A 21436-nucleotide genomic window follows, 5' to 3' on the forward strand; every position below is an offset into this window, starting at 1 on the left:
GGTTGCCTATAGATAGTAATGGTGGCACCAGGACCAAGATCCATCTACCATCTTTTGCACCTTCTGGATCACAAACCTATCGAGTATTTTGTGCCTCACACTTAGTGGCATTGTGACAAGTAAAGCAAACCTTTTTATATATATTTTTTTCCTGTGTGGTAACCATTCTTCTACCCTGTGTGTTTAGATAAATGTCCCTTGGCTACAACTTGTTTAAACAAGTATGGTTGGGAAGAAAATCCAAACACAATGGGTACTCTAATGCCAATAAAGCATGGCAAGCGGCCATACGTATTACAATCTGATCACCGGCTGCTTAAACCGGCTGTGTACATTATATAACTGCCAGCTTCTAGTAATTTAGCCAAGATGTTTCACCCCTATACATAGTCATATGGAAAACAAAGTACAACTTCTTTAAATGCTATGGTTTTAAGTATGCTGACATAAAAGCAAAATCTGGTCCAGTAAAGGAAATCTGTCAGTTGGCTCAACCCTATTAAGCTGCATAAATGGGCATATGGGTCATAAAAAGATTGATAACATGACACCTCGGTATCTCTTCCGATGTCTTATTCCACAGAAATCCATGTTTTTCTTATATGTAAGTGAGCTGTTAAGATCTATGGGCAAGACTCCGAGCTCCCTGAAAATCTGCCTCTTTTAGATGAATTGGTGTTACCAGTGTGAGACGTGAAGATCAGGAGAGCAGACTTGTCAGCCTTTATATCTCACACTGGTATCACCCCGTCATTTCTAATAATTTCTGGAGACAGATTCTCATGCAGATCAGTATCCCACCCATAGATCTTAAAAGCTCATTTACATATAAGAAAAAAGTGAATTTCTCTGGAATAAGACATTGGATTCCAGATATCAAGGTGTCCTTTTTATTTGACTTTCTGACCTATATGTCCATTTAGATGGCTTGGGAGGGTTGATCCTACTTTAAGATTTCCTTGAAATGGGTTTTAAGATTACCCTAGGCAGATTCCCCCAACCTATTACCCCTCCACTCCCCCACCCCCCATATGAAGGTTGGCCCACAACTTTGTCCAAGTTTTTAATTTTGGTGGACTGTGAATTTGAGTTTGACATCTGATTGTAAATAATACAGTAAAGATGATTTGTATTACAACCCCATCCCAACTGAAATACAATAGCGGGACCTTAAAGGAATCGGTCATCCGGATTGTCTTGCCTCGTCTCAGAGCAGCAAAATTTAGGAGGAAACCCTGATTCCAATGATAAACCAAACCAGGGAAGGCATGGGAGAGTCGGCTCACCAGCAGTAACAGCACCTGTGGCTGCGACAGGGTGACATTGCATGGAGCCACCCAGGGCTGTAGCAAGACAATCATTGAGTCCTCCAGAGATGAGGGGTAAATAGAAAACTTCACGTTTATTTGAAAAACTAAAAAAAGCTGTATAGCTGGACATGCAAGCCACATCCACGCATTTCGGCATATAGCCTTAGTCATGGTAAGTGTATGTGTTTTGGCCTATAGCCTTACTCATGGTGAGTTATGCCCCGCTCACACCACAGCTCTGTGTACATTGTATATTGACAGTGAGCTGCTTATCACATGAGGGGGTGTGGTCAGACAACTGCTCACAGTGAGCACCAGTCCGGACAGTGATACACACAGCATAGTAAGTGACACATTGTTGAAATTGGTGTCTCCGCCCCTATCTCCTACTGTCCTCAGACATGGCAAAAACTTGCTGACCAATTCCATTTTAAGAGAGCTGTGCATATTGAAAGCCCCCAAACTCAATGAACTTAAGCAGCTTGTAAAGAGGGGTCCAAATTTCTTCCATAACAGTAAGAGACTGAGACATTTATGCAGAAAGCAATGACTTCAAGTTATTGCTGCTAAAGCTGGTTCTAGAAGATGTTGACTCATGGGGTGTACTTAATTATTCACACTGCTTCTGCATTTTGGCCTTGTTTTTAAGACATCCGGTGTAAGTTTTTGATGTAACATAGTAACATAGTTAGTAAGGCCGAAAAAAAACATTTGCCCATCCAGTTCAGCCTATATTCCATCATAATAAATACCCAGATCTACGTCCTTCTACAGAACCTAATAATTGTATGATACAATATTGTTCTGCTCCAGGAAGACATCCAGGCCTCTCTTGAACCCCTCGACTGAGTTCGCCATCACCACCTCCTCAGGCAAGCAATTCCAGATTCTCACTGCCCTAACAGTAAAGAATCCTCTTCTATGTTGGTGGAAAAACCTTCTCTCCTCCAGACGCAAAGAATGCCCCCTTGTGCCCGTCACCTTCCTTGGTATAAACAGATCCTCAGCGAGATATTTGTATTGTCCCCTTATATACTTATACATGGTTATTAGATCGCCCCTCAGTCGTCTTTTTTCTAGACTAAATAATCCTAATTTCGCTAATCTATCTGGGTATTGTAGTTCTCCCATCCCCTTTATTAATTTTGTTGCCCTCCTTTGTACTCTCTCTAGTTCCATTATATCCTTCCTGAGCACCGGTGCCCAAAACTGGACACAGTACTCCATGTGCGGTCTAACTAGGGATTTGTACAGAGGCAGTATAATGCTCTCATCATGTGTATCCAGACCTCTTTTAATGCACCCCATGATCCTGTTTGCCTTGGCAGCTGCTGCCTGGCACTGGCTGCTCCAGGTAAGTTTATCATTAACTAGGATCCCCAAGTCCTTCTCCCTGTCAGATTTACCCAGTGGTTTCCCGTTCAGTGTGTAATGGTGATATTGATTCCCTCTTCCCATGTGTATAACCTTACATTTATCATTGTTAAACCTCATCTGCCACCTTTCAGCCCAAGTTTCCAACTTATCCAGATCCATCTGTAGCAGAATACTATCTTCTCTTGTATTAACTGCTTTACATAGTTTTGTATCATCTGCAAATATCGATATTTTACTGTGTAAACCTTCTACCAGATCATTAATGAATATGTTGAAGAGAACAGGTCCCAATACTGACCCCTGCGGTACCCCACTGGTCACAGCGACCCAGTTAGAGACTATACCATTTATAACCACCCTCTGCTTTCTATCACTAAGCCAGTTACTAACCCATTTACACACATTTTCCCCCAGACCAAGCATTCTCATTTTGTGTACCAACCTCTTGTGCGGCACGGTATCAAACGCTTTGGAAAAATCGAGATATACCACGTCCAATGACTCACCGTGGTCCAGTCTATAGCTTACCTCTTCATAAAAACTGATTAGATTGGTTTGACAGGAGCGATTTCTCATAAACCCATGCTGATATGGAGTTAAACAGTTATTCTCATTGAGATAATCCAGAATAACATCCCTCAGAAACCCTTCAAATATTTTACCAACAATAGAGGTTAGACTTACTGGCCAATAATTTCCAGGTTCACTTTTAGAGCCCTTTTTGAATATTGGCACCACATTTGCTATGCGCCAGTCCTGCGGAACAGACCCTGTCGCTATAGAGTCACTAAAAATAAGAAATAATGGTTTATCTATTACATTACTTAGTTCTCTTAGTACTCGTGGGTGTATGCCATCCGGACCCGGAGATTTATCTATTTTAATCTTATTTAGCCGGTTTCGCACCTCTTCTTGGGTTAGATTGGTGACCCTTAATATAGGGTTTTCATTGTTTCTTGGGATTTCACCTAGCATTTCATTTTCCACCGTGAATACCGTGGAGAAGAAGGTGTTTAATATGTTAGCTTTTTCCTCGTCATCTACAACCATTCTTTCCTCACTATTTTTTAAGGGGCCTACATTTTCAGTTTTTATTCTTTTACTATTGATATAGTTGAAGAACAGTTTGGGATTAGTTTTACTCTCCTTAGCAATGTGCTTCTCTGTTTCCTTTTTGGCAGCTTTAATTAGTTTTTTAGATAAAGTATTTTTCTCCCTATAGTTTTTTTGAGCTTCAATGGTGCCATCCTGCTTTAGTAGTGCAAATGCTTTCTTTTTACTGTTAATTGCCTGTCTTACTTCTTTGTTTAGCCACATTGGGTTTTTCCTATTTCTAGTCCTTTTATTCCCACAAGGTATAAACCGCTTACACTGCCTATTTAGGATGTTCTTAAACATTTCCCATTTATTATCTGTATTCTCATTTCTGAGGATATTGTCCCAGTCTACCAGATTAAGGGCATCTCTAAGCTGTTCAAACTTTGCCTTCCTAAAGTTCAATGTTTTTGTGACTCCCTGACAAGTCCCCCTAGTGAAAGACAGGTGAAACTGCACAATATTGTGGTCGCTATTTCCTAAATGCCCAACCACCTGCAGATTTGTTATTCTGTCAGGTCTATTAGATAGTATTGGGTCTAAAAGTGCTGCTCCTCTGGTTGGATTCTGCACCAATTGTGAAAGATAATTTTTCTTGGTTATTAGCAGAAACCTGTTGCCTTTATGGGTTTCACAGGTTTCTGTTTCCCAGTTAATATCCGGGTAGTTAAAGTCCCCCATAACCAGGACCTCATTATGGGTTGCAGCTTCATCTATCTGCTTTAGAAGTAGACTTTCCATGCTTTCTGTTATATTTGGGGGTTTGTAACAGACCCCAATGAGAATTTTGTTACCATTTTTCCCTCCATGAATTTCAACCCATATGGACTCGACATCCTCATTTCCTTCGCTAATATCCTCCCTTAAAGTGGACTTTAGACAAGACTTTACATAGAGACAAACCCCTCCTCCTCTCCGATTTTTACGATCCTTTCTAAACAGACTGTAACCCTGTAAGTTAACTGCCCAGTCATAGCTTTCATCTAACCATGTCTCGGTTATTCCCACTATGTCAAAGTTACCTGTAGATATTTCTGCTTCTAGTTCTAGATGTGGTTATATTCATTTGAAGCATTTTCCTAATTTTAAGATATAAAGACCATTTTGTTTTTTCTAACTGTGGCCTCATAAGACCATAGAATTTAAAGAGTGTGTACTTAGTTCGACTGTACACATACAAGTCATAACCGTGGAGGAAGACTGGATAAGTCACTGCAATTCTCCAGCACAGGCCATTTTAGGATACAAAAAATCAGCCCTTTTAATTTTTTAGACTGGGCAACCAGTCCATTGCAAAATCCCATAGTCTGCCAGCAATCTACTGTTGGTGGGCACTCGCTGGTTGGCCGCATTCACTCATCCATGCCGATTTCGTAGACCGGCTGCAGGTCTCCTGATCTGAACTTGACCGCTACCTAGGCATATGCCAGGCTGTCAAGGTCCAGTTGGGTGATCCTCGTGGGCCGTACTTGGACCTTGACATATGAATGTGGACAAACTGTTGACTTTCCATCCTTGGGACAGACCATCTGTTGTGTGTGTGTGTGGACACCTTGCCATAGGTTTTATCTTTATCTATTTGCCTCTGTGCAGAAAGTACCTTACGTAAGCTAACAAATGTTCATTGTTGTCAGGGAATGTAGATTATTGTTTGACGGTAAGCCATGTGTATTTTTGTGGTCTAGCGAATCGCACCAATATGCCCTGATATCTTATACTCCCTAGTTGCTCAGAAAATTGCTCAGTATTTTACCTCCTCCTGATTGTCTCTCATGAGGGGATGTTATCACGAAGAATTAAAATGCCGTTAATTTCAGTATTAAGTAGTGCAAGGAGGATGTTGGGATGGCCTCTGCTTGCTTCATTGCATTCAAAAGAGGTAATTGGCTTTTAATAACCTTTCCATGCAGTTGGAAACAGATATAATTAAATCTAATCCTCTCGTACAAGCCTTCCACAGACTCCACAATCATTCTCTTGAGTAGCCCGTGTGTTTTGTGTGTTAAACATCTCCATTTCTCATGAAAGCTTTAAATTGCAGAGTCTCTTATGACCACATTAAATCCAAGTGTTTTTATGTTATTAGCAATTTTAACCATGCACCACTTTACACCCTTCACTTTGTGCAGTAACAAAATAGAAAATGCTCCCCGTTGTTTTCCCATATACCATAAAACCCCAGCCTTTTCTACAAGTCCTGGAGGATTAGATCACCACAATGTTTGTATAGAGCCCCAGAAGGCGACTTGTCGGAGTTATTGCATAAGATACCTTTGTCCCGACGCGTCGCCCCTTCCTCTCCTCTTTTTTCTGGGGTTCATCAGAGGACCATGTCTGGTCAAGACCTCAATGGGCAGATTTGGGGTGCCATTCAACCCCAACAGATGTCTGTGCTGGATAATTTGCACGTCGCCCTCTTTATTTATAGAGCGAATACTTTTCAAAAAAAGGCTCCCAGCTTACCGGAGGTAGCGAGGTGCATATTGCGTTCCACCTCAGCTGACACGTGCCTTCAATCCATCACTTCGTCTGCGAGAATGTGCGCCTTCTGTGACGTCACTTCCACCGCTCCTGGCGGGTGGAACGCAAATACTTTATCATTGTTTCCGCCACACCTAGCTAGTGGTGTCACGGGGTTGCCGCAACAGAGGGGAGCCAGAAGACCGCAGCGTCTGATTGCTCCTACTCCTGTGCTGAGGAGAAGCACTTGTCCTTCATTTTAATCGTGTTTATTTCTTTTGGCAGAACAGGGGTTAATCGGCCATGTTGGAAACTGAGCTCTCAGCTGAGCTCAGTTAGCCACTCCCATCCCCATTATAATCTGGGTTTTTAATTTTGGCCCTCTGTTAGTGATAAGCAAACGTGCTTGAATAATGTGTTCGAGTCCCTGTGTCTGCATGATTCGCAGCTGTTAGTCACCCCGCATGTGTTATGGCTACCGCCCTAAATCATGCAGCCGCAGGGACTCGAACACAATGTATATGCGCACGCTTAAGATACTGGGATAACACCCGAACATGCGATAACACGCAATCCGAGCACGTTTGGTCATCACTACACTGAGTTTTTCAGTTCGGCATCCCCGGAATGTCTATGTAATCGAAAATAAATAGGGAAAAACTCTATTTTTTTTTTTTCCATTTGATGACTAATACATTCAACTTCTCAAAGAAATAGTGCATAAAATATAAATATTCTCCCAGCGATGGTGCGTTTTTTCAGGGTGCAGCCTTTTGGACATTTACTGTAGACCATGAAAAGCATTTAGAGTGTATGTATGAATTCGTAATATCCCAGTTTTCTTACTAATTGTGTAATTGTGTCCAAAGCCAGCACTGACTAATATGCCATACCTCTCCCAGGAGGCCATGGCTCATTACATAGTCCACATTTGTAATGGTATACATAGTGTTACAGGAGTAAGCTGGCTTGGCAGATATATTACATACAACGTGCCCTATTAAAAAGGCGATGTCCGGTTCGTATGTGGCAGTAATATTACAATTTTTCCCTTAATACGGTTTACAGTATATTCTATGTTCAGATCTCCCAGCTTTGGTGCCAGCTAGTATTGGCATCACTAGTGGAGGCCTTTTAACTACGTTTTACAGATAGACAGCGCCCAAAGTGCTTGGTGATTCTTTTTTTCAAACCTTTTCCATGACCCTCAGACCAATTTCTTACCTTCTCTTTTGCTAGTCTTCCTCCTGAGAAGGTGACACTTGTACAGGTTCTTTCCATCAGTTGCAAAAAGACTGGGGTAAGCAGATCAGAGCCAATTTAGGCACCATTCCCAACCACTCGCACACGCCATGAGCATCTTCCATTGTATTAGCATTTAACTCCTATCCTTTTATAATGACATCACTTTGTTGTCCAAGCGAAGTGTTCTTATAAGTGAATTAAAGGGAACCTGTCGCAGGATTTTGCTTTGGAATCTGAGAGCAGCATGGTGTAGGGGCAGAGACCCCGATTCTATTCATGTCACTTACTGGGCTGCTTGTTGCTTTTTTTTCCTGAATCCACAAGAGTGAAGGAGAGTCCAGCTTCACACAAAATTTTCATCTTTATTGGCAAGCTGAAAAACCTCTTAAAGGGGTTGTCCGGGCTAAAATGAAAAGTCTGAATCCCTCCAGCGCACTTCTAGTGGGTATGGCCTTGCCCTATACACTTTTATGGAGTAGACCGCGCTCAGTAGAGGTCTTCTGTCCAAGAGTATGCATATAGCATACATCACCACCCTTTTTTTTTCTCTTGTAGATAAAGCAGTTGTCTGGTCAGTTGACACCCCTGATTGTCTGCTTCCTGAGCACACACAGTACATTGTCAGTGACCTGCCAATCAGTGTAGGAGGCTGGGTTTCCCAAAGTAGTTGGACTGCATAGCACGTGACTGCCAGTTTTCTAGTACTAATCTCCTGCTCATAAAACACTGATTGTATTGAAACTTTAGCAAGCTGCTGAGCAAATTGAGACATCACTGGAATCGGGCTCTCTGCCCATACATTGTTCTGCTCTCAGATTATGTGGAAAACCTGCTGACATTCCCTTTTAATCCTATACCTATTGACTATGCTCATGTGCGGGCATCGGAGCCTGCTTAACAGCTGCCAAATGGCTTTTATAGAAGTCTACTTCTCATATTTCATTAAATATTAACCATTTCACAATTTTGGTTCTTTGTAATATAGAAGCTGTTAAAATCCTCCCGTTCTGAGCTTAGTCTGTCCCCCACGCCTTGTTGTATCCCTCTAAATTAAGTATTATTTAAAGATGGCTTTCCTAAAAACACTTTTTCGAGCACAAGGCTGGTTTACTGATGCTTCGTGAATAAGGAGCTTGACGTGCCACATTTTCTTCTCCTTTTTTGTTTTTTTTTTCACTCTGAATGTAAAAAGCTTTCATTGGTGACTGTTCCTCGTTGGTACTGCGTGTAGCAGACACAATTTAACCTATCTCGCTGCCCTTGAAGAAGCTTGGTCTCACAGTTCTACATCAGAGTATGGCACACCTAGTGAAGGTGGTGCCAGCCTGACTCCAGGTGGTCATTGTACAAGCGGAAAAGGCTTATCGGACTGGTTTGATGAACCGATCCCAAAGCCAAACTATTCTAAATGTCACGATTCAAGCAATAAAACGTTGTTCCTTTTATTAAGATCATGTTTGTTGCTTTAGTTTGTGTATTAGTCTGCCATGTTCTTGTATTATGGCGCTGACCATGCCTTTGGCCCTATTTAGATATCTGTATATGGTGAGGAAATAGTTGTCAAAACTGTCAGTGATTTGTTTGCCAGCCTTGATTGCTAAACAAAGTTCTTGTGTTCAGTAGAAGTCAGACTAATCATTATTACCCAAGAGCGCTGTTTTCGCTGAACTTTTGAGCCGTGGCACACTGCCAGCTTCTAGGCTCCAGACTTTCTGAAGCTGTTATTTTACACTGATCTAATGCTGATTGTCAGTAAGTGGGAGATACGGTTTCCTTCTCGGACCAGAGCGGTTTAGTTCTAATCTATGGCAGGAAACGGTTTCCCCAGTCTCTTCCATTGGTACTAATCGGGTGTCCGGTCTCTGGCAGCAATGTTCTACAGTATCTGTGCCAGGGGGGTTATTGGTTGACATTAGTAATTGGATTCAGTCATCCCTCTAATCTTTTGCAGCTCAGTTTAATGGAGGTGAGATAAGACAGTCATCGCCTTCCCCATCAAGTGACAGACGTAGACAGCTCCGAGCCCCTGGAGGTGGCTTCAAGCCTATAAAACATGGAAGTCCCGAACTTTGTGCTATCCTGGGAGAAAGAGTGGACCCAAACATTGCACTGGAGAAACAAATGTGAGTTTTTGTGGGGCGAAATGGTTTTTTATTTTAAGTTGTTGACATGGTGATTGTTTTTAGGAATTGTGATGCCTGGTAAACAGTAGGGTGAGACTACACTAGGTGGCTGGCTGCATGTGGCTGATACTGTTTGCTACACAATTTGTTTCACAATCATGTGGCCATTGACCTGCAAAAGGTGCACAGCCAGTCGCAACGTATGGCCGCACCATAAAGGAGAACACAAATGGAACACTTGTCAAATGCAAATGTCTCCATGTGAACTCTGAAGGCAGGAGGACAACTGAAATAATTTTTTTTTTTTTTTTTTTTTAAAGTTTACATTTTGTTTTGTTTAATGAGTGGCCCCATCGGTTAATAATCTTTCATTGATTCAGATCAACAATGGAAAACTCCAATTTATTGCAATCTTCATAAACCTTGATTATATAATGTTTTTGTAATTTTTATTTATTTATGCTTTAGAATAACTAACTTTTGTGTTTTTAGTTGGTATCATGGAGCCGTCAGCCGGATAGATGCTGAGAACTTGTTGCGGTTGTGCAAAGAATGCAGTTACCTTGTACGGAACAGTCAGACAAGCAAGCACGACTACTCCTTGTCACTGAAGTAAGTCCTTTCTTTTGGCTTTATTGGGAACATTCACAAAATGAAAAAACTCCTATGCAAAACTGCAAGGATTTGTGCAGGAAAAAAAATACTGTTGAGTTTTTTGGCTGGGACATGCTCTTTGCCTTTAAAGAGGTACTACCATAAATATCAGTCAATAGGATTTCACCCCCCACCCCTTCTTAAATAGTATAAGTTTATGACGTGAACAAAATAGAGACATAACATAAATTTACGGGATTAAAAAACTAAAAATTGGCACGTACATATGTATTCACCCCCTTTACGATGAAGCATATTTCTGGTGCAAGCAATTACCTTCATAAGTCACCTGCTTAGTGACAGGAAGCCCACCTGTGTGCTATCTGTGTCACATGTCTGTCAGTATATATACTTTACCTTTTCCTGAAAGGCCACAGAGGCTGTAACACCGTTAGGCAAGAGGAACCACTAACCAAACGCCATGAAGACCAAGGAGATCTCCAAACAAGTCAGGGACAAAGTTGTTGAGAAGCACAAGTCAGGGCTGGGTTATTAATAAACATCCCAATCTTTGATGATCCCCCAGAGCACCATCAAATCCATTATCAACAAATGGAAAGAACATGGTACCACAACAAACCTGCCAAGAGAGGGCACCCACCAAAAACCTCTCAGCCCAGGCAAGGAGGGCATTAATCAGAGAGGCAGCACCAAAGGTAATCCTCAAGGATCTGCAGAGTTCCCAAGCAGAGACTTGAGTATCTGTCCATATGACTACAATAAGCCATACACTCCATACAGGTGGCCTTTATGGAAAAGTAGGCAGAACAAAGAGCAAAATTGAGCTTTTTGATCATCAAGGTAAACGCTATGTCTTGCGCCAAACCAACATACCGTATATACTCTAGTATAAGCCAAGACCCCTAATTTTGCCACGAAAAACTGGGAAAACTTAATAACTCGAGTATAAGCCTAGGGTGGAAAATGCAGCAGCTACTGGTAAATGTCAAAAAAAAAAAATAGATACTAATAAAAGTAAAATTAATTGAGACATCAGTAGGTTGTGTTTTTGAATATCCATATTGAATCAGGAGCCCCATATAATGCTCCATACAGTTCATGATGGGCCCCATAAGATTCTCCATACAAAATATACCCCATATAATGCTGCACAAATGCTGATTATGGCCCCATAAGATGCTCCATACAGACATTTGCCCCATATAATGCTTAAATGCTGATTATGGCCCCATAAGATGCTCCATACAGTCATTTGCCCCATGTAATGCTCCATAAATGCTGATTTATGGCCCCATAAGATGCTCCATACAGTCATTTGCCCCATATGCTGTTGCTGCGATTAAAAAAAAAAAAAAAATCACCTACTCGCCTCTCAGGCCCCCGGCACTTGCTATACTCACCTGCTCCCCGTTCCACCGCCGCCATCCGCCACTACGTTCCCCGTCCACTGCACTGACTGCTAAGGCAGAGGGCGACGCGCACACTAATCGTGTCACCGCGCCCTCTGACCTGAGCGTCAGTGCAGAGGATGCAGAAGACGCAGCGGCGGCCGACGACGGTGGAACGGGGAGCAGGTGAATATCGTGCACTGCTTACACTCACCTGCTCCTGGCGCAGTCCCTGCTTCCTCGGCACTGACAGCTTCTTCCTGTAGTGAGCGGTCACATGGTACCGCTCATTACAGTAATGAATATGCGGCTCCACCCCTATGGGAATGGAGTGGGGTCCATATTCATTACTGTAATGAGCGGTACCATGTGACCGCTCACTACAGGAAGAAGCTGCCGGGGAACCAGGGACAGTGAAAGGAGCAGGTGAGTATGCTTAGACAGCTGCCGCTCCCCCTTCCCTGACAACCCCTGGGTATGACTCGAATATAAGCCGAGAGGGACAATTTCAGCCTAAAAAAAAATGGGCTGAAATTCTCGGCTTATACGCGAGTATATACGGTAGCTCATTATTCCAAGTACACCATGTTATTCGGCAGCAGGGACAGGGAAAATGGCGTGAAATATAGGGATATTTTAGAGCAAAACCTATTTCGGTCTGTCGCTGATTTGAGACAGGGATGGAGGTTCATTTTACAACAAGATAATCGCCCAAAGCACACTGCTAAATCAACACTCGGGTGGTTTATTGGGAAATGTGTAAATGTCTTGTGTTGGCCTAGTGAACGCCTAGACCTTTATTCAATTGAGAATCTGTGATCAGACTTGAAGATTGCTGGTCACCAGAGGAAACCATCTAAAGGTACCGGCTCACTAAGCGACGCTGCAGCGATACCGACAACGATATCGATCGCTGCAGCGTCGCTGGACTGCTGTCACACAGACAGCTCTCCAGCGACCAATGATGCCAGTAACCAGGGTAAACATCGGGTTACTAAGCGCAGGGCCGCGCTTAGTAACCCGATGTTTACCCTGGTTACTATCGTAAAACAAACACTACATACTTACCTTCCGCTGTCTGTCCCCGGCGCTGTGCTTTCCTGCACTGGCTGTGAGCACAGCCGCCGGAAAGCAAAGCTGTTACCAGTGAAGACATCGCTGAATCGGCGTCACACACGCCGATTCAGCGATGTCTGCAGGGAGATCCAGCGACGAAATAATGTGCTGGACTTTCTGCAGCGACCAACGACCTCACAGCAGGATCCTGATCGCTGCTGCGTGTCTAACTGAACGATATCGCTAGCCAGGACGCTGCAACGTCACGGATCGCTAGCGATATCGTTCAGTGTGACGGTACCTTAACTTGCAGGAACAGGTTTTCCTTGAGGAATGGGCAAAAAGCCCAGTAACATGATGCTCATAGATTTATCCGAAGTGGCTTGCAGCTGTAATTGTCGCATAAGGGGGCTCTACAAAGTACGTACTTTAGGGGAGTGACTAGTTATGCACACTGGCTTTTTCAGTTATTTTGTCTTGTTTGATTTTCATTTTCTTATGAAGTAAAATGTCAAATGTTCAGTTGTAGACATGTTCTTTACATGAACTGATGCAAACTCTCTGTAAAAAAAAAAAAAAAAAAAAATACTGTGAAATACCAGGTTGTGAGGTAGCAAAACAAAAAAAAAATGCAAAAGAGGCGCTACTTTCGCAAGCCACTGTACGCTCTGTGATATGCAAGATGTGTCCATGGCAGGGAAAGGGCAAAAACAAGTATATTTTCAATGGATATATTGTGTTTTTTAACAACCACAGTACATTTTTGTATAACCTAGTCTGCAATCAATACATGAAGCTAGAGCGGAAGACACACTATTCCTCATGAGGACTTGCGCCACTAAGGCTTCTTTCACACTTGCGTCGGTACGCGGCCGTCGCTAAGCGTCGGCGAGATGTACGTTGTAAAAGTTCGGCACAACGTGGGCAACGGATGTAGTTTTTCAACGCATCCGCTGCCCATTCTAAAGTGCCGGGAGGAGGGGGCGGATGCGCATGCGCGGTAGGAAATGGCGGATGCGACGTACGAAAAAACGTTCCCTTGAATGTTTTTTCGTGATGACGGTCCGCCAAAACACGACACATCCAGTGCACGACAGACGCGACATATGGCCATACGTCTCGATACGTCGGCAATACAAGTCTATGGGAAAAAAAACGCATCCTGCGGGCACATTTGCAGGGTGCATTTTTTTTCCCAAAACGACGCATTGTGACTGAGGCCAAACGCAAGTGTGAAAGCAGCTTAAGCAGCTCCGCTGCGCCCTGTTGTTCTTGCACGGCTTTGGCACACCATCAGCTGTGTCAGTGTGCTTACTGGCATGCACCAGTAGGGCAAATAATGTCAGTTCTGCTTGTATATTGCGGATACACAGTGAGAAAGACACTTGGTTTCTTTGTGGCCCAGCTATAGTCTTACTTGGGGAAAAAGGACTCTGAGCAGAGACCCTGCAGAGCTTCTCCAGGACATTGTGATTTACAGGTATAATAAGCCTACATTCCATTACTAGCCGTTAATGCCATCACGGACTATCTGGATAATTAGTGTCAGCCTTTATAGGTCACCTTTCTAAATGTTTTAATTAGTAAAGTGAAATATAGATGTAAATCCTCAGGCAGTTCTAGTAAGTCATTGGAAGTAGTGCTGACACCTGGAGTACAACTGAGGCCCAGGTTAATTGCATTGCTCCCTTATGTGTTGTAAGCCACCTTTGCTGTGCAACCTCTTAATTTATCTGGAAGTACCCTGGAATTATTCTACACCAAGTAGCAATGGGGGTGTTGCTGTGAGATCTCCTTTTTACTTCTAAATTATAAAGTGTATTGTAGAAATGTCACCTCTGTGTTCTGTGTCTAAAGGTACCGTCACACTTAGCGACGCTGCAGCGATACCGACAACGATCCGGATCGCTGCAGCGTCGCTGTTTGGTCGCTGGAGAGCTGTCACACAGACCGCTCTCCAGCGACCAACGATGCCGGTAACCAGGGTAAACATCGGGTAACTAAGCGCAGGGCCGCGCTTAGTAACCCGATGTTTACCCTGGTTACCATCCTAAAAGTAAAAAAAACAAACAGTACATACTTACCTACAGCCGTCTGTCCTCCAGCGCTGTGCTCTGCACTCCTCCTGTACTGGCTGTGTGAGCACAGCGGCCGGAAAGCAGAGCGGTGACGTCACCGCTCTGCTTTCCGGCTGACCGACGCTCACAGCCAGTACAGGAGGAGTGCAGAGCACAGCGCTGGAGGACAGATGGCTGTAGGTAAGTATGTAGTGTTTGTTTTTTTTACTTTTAGGATGGTAACCAGGGTAAACATCGGGTTACTAAGCGCGGCCCTGCGCTTAGTTACCCGATGTTTACCCTGGTTACCAGTGAAGACATCGCTGAATCAGTGTCACACACGCCGATTCAGCGATGTCTACGGGGAGTCCAGCGACCAAATAAAGTTCTGGACTTTCTTCCCCGACCAGCGACAGCACAGCAGGGGCCTGATTGCTGCTGCCTGTCACACTGGACGATATCGCTAGCGAGGACGCTGCAACGTCATGGATCGCTAGCGATATCGTCTAGTGTGACGGTACCTTAAAGTATCGTGTCCGCTAGCCTGAAATTGGCAGTAAGGCTACGTTCAGACTAGCGTTGCGCGCCGCTGCGTCGGCGACGCAACGCACGACTCACACAAAAACGCGGCAAAACGCATGCAAAAACGCTGCGTTTTGCGACGCGTGCGTCGTTTTTTGCTGAAAATCGGACGCAAGAAAAATGCAACTTGTTGCGTTTTCTTGGTCCGACGCTAGCGGCAAAAAAGACGCAAGTGTTGCAAAACGCAACACACAAAAACGCATGCGTCCCCCATGTTAAACATAGGGGCGCATGACGCGTGCGTCGCCGCTGCGTCGCCCGACGCTAAGGCAACGCACACTAGCAGAACGCTAGTGTGAACGTAGCCTTACCTAGGTTTTCCAGAGATTAGTCCGAATGTAAATTCCATTGTTGCCTGTTGATTTGGAAGAAAGCTGCTCAGATTACACTGTTTATCAGACTGATAACTTTATATGAATGTGGACAGTTACCGTAAGTACAGCAACTTCTAGGGGTTGCCTCATGTTCATTAATGACTAAAATTTCCACATGCTTGTTAACACCTACTTATGAAAAATCTTTTCCATTCTCTAGAACGGAGGGATTTTTAATTCTATAGTTTCCTGCTTTTTGCTTGGGTTACCTTCCACCTCAGAGGTGGCCAGTTTTCTAGACAATGAGTGTACACCACACAGAGCAGATATTTGACCTTCAGTTGCCATGACACATAATGACCTCCAGGGCTGCGAAGTATGGTGGCCAGATAAATCCCACCATATTCAGGGGCTGGCACGTCTAATACCCAGCAACACACATGTGCAGGGTATTAGACCAACATAAAAAACAATCACTCCTCACGCACACCAAACGATCTGTGTAAAGAAAATCTGTAGAAAATGATTGAACTGCTACTCATTTTGTTCATTCTGCCTCCTAAAAAAAAAAAAACAAAGGCTCAGTTCACATTTATTCTGTGCTGAGTAGTTACATGGAAGTTTCCATCTAAATATTAAAGGAAAAAACAAAACCAAATTTAGACATCACCCATGACAGGACCATTCAATATAATGAGAGCGTCTAAAGTGGCTTCACTGGGCCTCTTTTCCACCAGGATCCCATGTTTTATGCATCTAAGAAAAACAAACTAAACTGGACACTGCCAGAACAAAGGCGGCATGAAGTCCAAAGTGACTCAATCTACCTCATTATAGTGAATTGGGCTTTATTGGGGGGGTTCTGTCTGAATCGCACATTTTGGAGATTCAGATGGAAAACCCAACTTGCATGCTCCGCAACAGGCCACGTTCACACGGTCTGTATTTTGTTCAGTATTTTACCTCAGTATCTGTAAGCCAAAACCAGGAGAGGAGCAGTCAGAGGAAAAGTCTAATAGAAACACGTCACCACTAGGGTTGAGCGAAACGGGTCGAAATTGTTCAAAAGTCGCCGACTTTTGGCAAGGTCGGGTTTCATGAAACCCGACCCCAGTGGGGGGTCGGCCATGAAGTCGGCGATCTTTTGAATCTGGAATCGGAATTCCGATCCCGATTCCCGATATGTTTAAGATATCGGGAATTGGTATCGGAATTCAGATTAAAGTGTAAAATATAGAATTAAAATAAAAAATATTGCAATACTTACCCTCTGACGCGCCGTGGTACTAACCGGCAGCCTTCCTCCTTCGAATCCGCGCTTCTAGGACCTTGCCGTGACGTCGCGGCTTGTGATTGGCCGCGCGGCCGCCCATGTGACCGCTCGCGCGGCCAATCACAAGCCGCGACGTCACCCGCGACGTCACCCGCCACTTACTGGACTAGCGGTGGACACCGCGTCCTTTACAGTCTTTCACCGGTGCCGATCTCAGGCCTCCTTATCTATCTACCGCAGCAAGCAGGGTTTCCGCTTACTACTATTACCATAGTGACCCATTACAATCTAGGATTCTTGAGAGGTACATTGATGAAGGTCTATATCTGACCGAAACGTCTACTGTATGTACTCTCCTTATTAAATTTTCACTGCATCCCACTAAGTGTGTGCCAAGTTTATCTTCTACACTATATGGTTTGGGCGCCTACTTGAGCACCACTGACATAAGCTATGCCTACGGTTATTATTCTATATTGTTAGTGTTTTGAACTGTAGCCTCTGGGCAATAGGAAGCCAGTGAAGGGCCTGGCAGAGAGAAGAGGCTGGGGAATAACGGGGAGACAGGTGGATTAGTCGGGCAGCAGAGTTTAAGATGGATTAGAGTGGTGCCAGAGTGCTAGAAGGGAGGCCAGAGAGTAGGAGGTTGCAGTAGTCAAGGCAGGAGATGATAAGGGCATGCACTAGTGTTTTTGTGGTTTCATGGTCAAGGAATGTATGTGTGACGCCCAGGAGACCGGGATACCCAGCACCGGACCAATGGAGTCTGTCTCTTGAGGGGGATGTCATGGGTGGCTTGACCCGGTGCTGTGGCCTCAGGCAATGCACAGTGTAAGGGGTATCATGAGGGGACAGGCACTTACTTGATCAGCAGCAGGTTCTCCCAGCGGTGACGATCCCGATCCTGGATAGATAGCTATTGTCCAAATGAAAGACTGAGGCACTGAAACGTTTAACCAGTTTACTTTAACATAAAAGGATTTACAACCAGTCCTGTCACCGGAGTCTGTATGGGAACTCTGAGTTACTTTGACCCTGCCGGGGTCTTCGCCTCTTATTGTGCGCAATTTGTGTGGCCCTGCTGCTGTATGTGAACTGGCTGCCGGCCCAATCTGTCCCCTCCGGGTCCTGGTTCGACGGGCAACCCGAGTCCTTTTATCGGTTTACCCCCTCTGGGAGTACCGCTGAACTCTGTGTCTGTTGCTGCATCCGGCCCTAGTGAAGCTGATATCACCTCACGTTTTTCCGGTTGCTGTATTATATATAATGAATACAGCCACGGATCCGGTATCCGTCTTTGCGCCTGTTCTGGGTAGTGATTAATGCTACCCGGTTCTCACAATGTCCTTTTTCTCTATCCCTCTTCTCCTCAGGCCGGTGATTTAGGCCTGGTAACAGTCACAGGGCTGTTAGAGATTCAACTGTATGACCTCTCACTTTCAGCTCCTTAGCCCAACTGCCATTTCTTCTCTCAGACCAGAATGGATCAAGGGGAGTCTCTGGAGCTCCCCCTTCTGGCCGGAGGTGGTAGTGCAGTCTTGCTATTTTAGTATTTGTACTTACTGTCAGTAACTATTTTTGTGGCAAATACCCCTAGGGGTGCCACATATGGATCCGGGAAATGTTTTTGAGTTGGAATCGGCAAGAGGAGGCAAGGGCTTGGATATGTGGCTTGAAAGAGAGGGTAGAGTCAAGGATCACCCCGAGGCACCGAGCGTGCGGGACCGGGGAAAGTGAGCAGCCATTGACATTGATGGATAGGTCGGGTGGAGTGAGGTGGGGGAAAAGATGATAAATTCTGTTTTGTCCATGTTCAGTTTTAGGAAACGAGCAGAAAAGAAAAATGAAATAGCAGACAGACATTGCGGGATTTTGGTCAGTAAGGAAGTGAGGTCGGGTCCAGATAGGTAGATCTGTGTGTCATCAGCGTACAGATGATATTGTAAACCGTGGGATTCTATGAGCTGTCCCAGGCCGAAGGTGTAGATGGAGAAGAGTAGGGGTCCTAGAACTGAGCCTTGGGGAACACCGACAGACGGGGCGAGATGAGGAGGTGGTGTGGGAGAGGGAGACACTGAATGTCCGATCTGTTAGATATGATGAGATCCGGGATAGGGCCAAGTCTGTGATGCCAAGAGATGAGAGGATCTGTAGCAGAAGGGAGTGGTCCACAGTGTGGAAGGCTGAAGACAGGTCCAGGAGGAGGAGGACAGAGTAGTGTCGCTTGCTCTTGGCGGTTAGTAGGTCGTTGGTCACTTTAGTTAGGGCAGTTTCAGTTGAGTGATGTGTTCGGAAGCCAGATCGTAACTGGTCAATACCGCCGCTATTAACCCTGTGTGTCCCCAACTTTTTACTATTGATTCTGCCTATGCGGCATTAATAGTAAAAAAATGTAATGTTAAAAATAATAATAAAAAAAAACCTGCTATACTCACCCTCAGTAGTCGCTCGCGCCGGCCGCGATCTTCAGTTGCAGGTTTCGGTTGCAAAGATGGTATGGGAGAAGGACCTGCCATGACGTCACGGTCATGTGACCGCGACGTCATCACAGGTCCTGCGCTCATACCAACCCTGGGACCGGAAGCTGCCGTGGACTACAATGGGCCCTCGGAAAGGTGAGTATGTTTATTTTTTAACCTGTGACAAACCTAGCTGAGCAATATACTACGGAGCTGGGCAATATACTACGTGTCTGGCCAATATACTACGTGGCTCTGTGCTGTATACTACGTCGCTGGGCAGTATACTACGTCGCTGGGCAGTATACTACGTCGCTGGGCAGTATACTACATACATAGATGCTCCTTATAAAGCTGTGCCCCACATATAATGCGCTGCACCGTTGATTATGGCCCCATAGATGCTCCTTATAAAGCTGTGCCCCATATAGAATGCTCTGCACTGTTCATTATGGCCCCATAGATGCTCCTTATCAAGCTGTGCCATATAGAATGCTGCTGCTGCAATAAAAAAAAAAAAATCACACTCCCCTCTCTTGCTCAGGACGCCGGCGCTTTCAATATTTACCTGCTCCTCGTGTGGCTCAGTCTCCAGCACTGACGCTCAGCAGAGGGTGCGCACTGACTACGTCACCGCGCCCTCTAACCTGAGCGTCACTGCCAGAGGATGCTAGAGACGGAGCAGCACCGGAGCGAGGAGCAGGTAAATATCACGCAGCGCTCCCCTCCCCGTATACTTACCTGCTCCCGGCGCTGCATCTTCTTCCTGTATTGAGCGGTCACAGTTACCGCTCATTTTCAGTCATGAATATGCGGCTCCACCTCTATGGGAGGTGGAGCCGCATATTCATTTCTGTAATGAGCGGTACCATGTGACAGCTCAATACAGGAAGAAGATGCAGCGCTGGAAGAAGCAGTGACTGCAGGGACCGCAGCGGGAGCTGTTAAGTATAACTAGATAGCCCCCACTCCCCCTCACCTGCTGACCCCCGGGTATGACTCGAGTATAAGCCGAGAGGGGGACTTTCAGTCCCAAAAAATGGGCTGAAAATCTCGGCTTATACTCGAGTGTATGTATATTATATATATATATATATATATATATATATATATATATATATATATATATATATATATATATATACATACACACACACACACACACACACACACACACACACACACACACACACACACACACACACACACACACACACACACACACACACAGTGTTGTGGCAAAAAGTATTAACACCCCTGCAATTCTGTGAGAATACTTGATTGAAAATGATTGCAATCACAAATTCTTTAGTATTATATTCTTCATTTAATTTGTCTTAAATGAAAAAACACAAAAATAATTGTCCTAAAGCCAAATTGGATATAATTCCACACAAAACATAAAAAAGGAGATGGACAAAATTATTCGCACCGTTTGAAAAATCATGTGATGCTTCTCTAATTTTTGTAATTAACAGCACCTGTAACTTACCTGTGGCACCTAACAGGTGTTGGCAATAACTAAATCACACCTGCAGCCAGTTGACATGGAATAAAGTTGACTCAACTTCTGTCCTGTGTCCTTGTGCGTACCACATTGAGCATGGAGAAAAGAAAGAAGACCAAAGAACTGTCTGAGGACTTGAGAAACCAAATTGTGAGGAAGCATGAGCAATCTCAAGGCTACAAGTCCATCTCCAAAGACCTGAATGTTCCTGTGTCTACCGTGCGCAGTGTCATCAAGAAGTTTAAAGCCCATGGCACTGTGGCTAGCCTCCCTAGATGTTAATGGAAAAGAAAAATTGACAAGAGATTTCATCGCAAGATTGTGCGGATGTTGGATAAAGAACCTAGACGAACATCCAAACAAGTTCAAGCTGCCTTGCAGTCCGAGGGTACAACAGTGTCAACCCGTACTATCCGTCGGCGTCTAAATGAAAAGGGACTGTATGGTAGGAGACCCAGGAAGACCCCACTTCTTACCCCGAGACATAAAAAAGCCAGGCTGGAGTTTGCCAAAACATACCTGAAAAAGCCTAAAACGTTTTGGAAGAATGTTCTCTGGTCAGATGAGACAAAGGT

At 44.4% G+C, this 21436-nt stretch overlaps 1 protein-coding gene across 1 annotated transcript in view; it reads left to right on the forward strand.

Moving 5' to 3' along the window:
* The window catches only part of SHB (SH2 domain containing adaptor protein B), a 198564-nt gene that overhangs the window by 112659 nt on the left and 64469 nt on the right, over positions 1-21436 (forward strand). Inside the window, exons 4-5 of the mRNA XM_069766669.1 lie at positions 9439-9610; positions 10103-10222. Coding sequence (XP_069622770.1) covers positions 9439-9610; positions 10103-10222 — 292 coding nt within the window. The remainder of the gene's footprint in view (positions 1-9438; positions 9611-10102; positions 10223-21436) is intronic.

The sequence above is a fragment of the Ranitomeya imitator genome, chromosome 1, assembly GCF_032444005.1.
Source record: "Ranitomeya imitator isolate aRanImi1 chromosome 1, aRanImi1.pri, whole genome shotgun sequence".
Taxonomy (NCBI): Eukaryota; Metazoa; Chordata; class Amphibia; order Anura; family Dendrobatidae; genus Ranitomeya; species Ranitomeya imitator.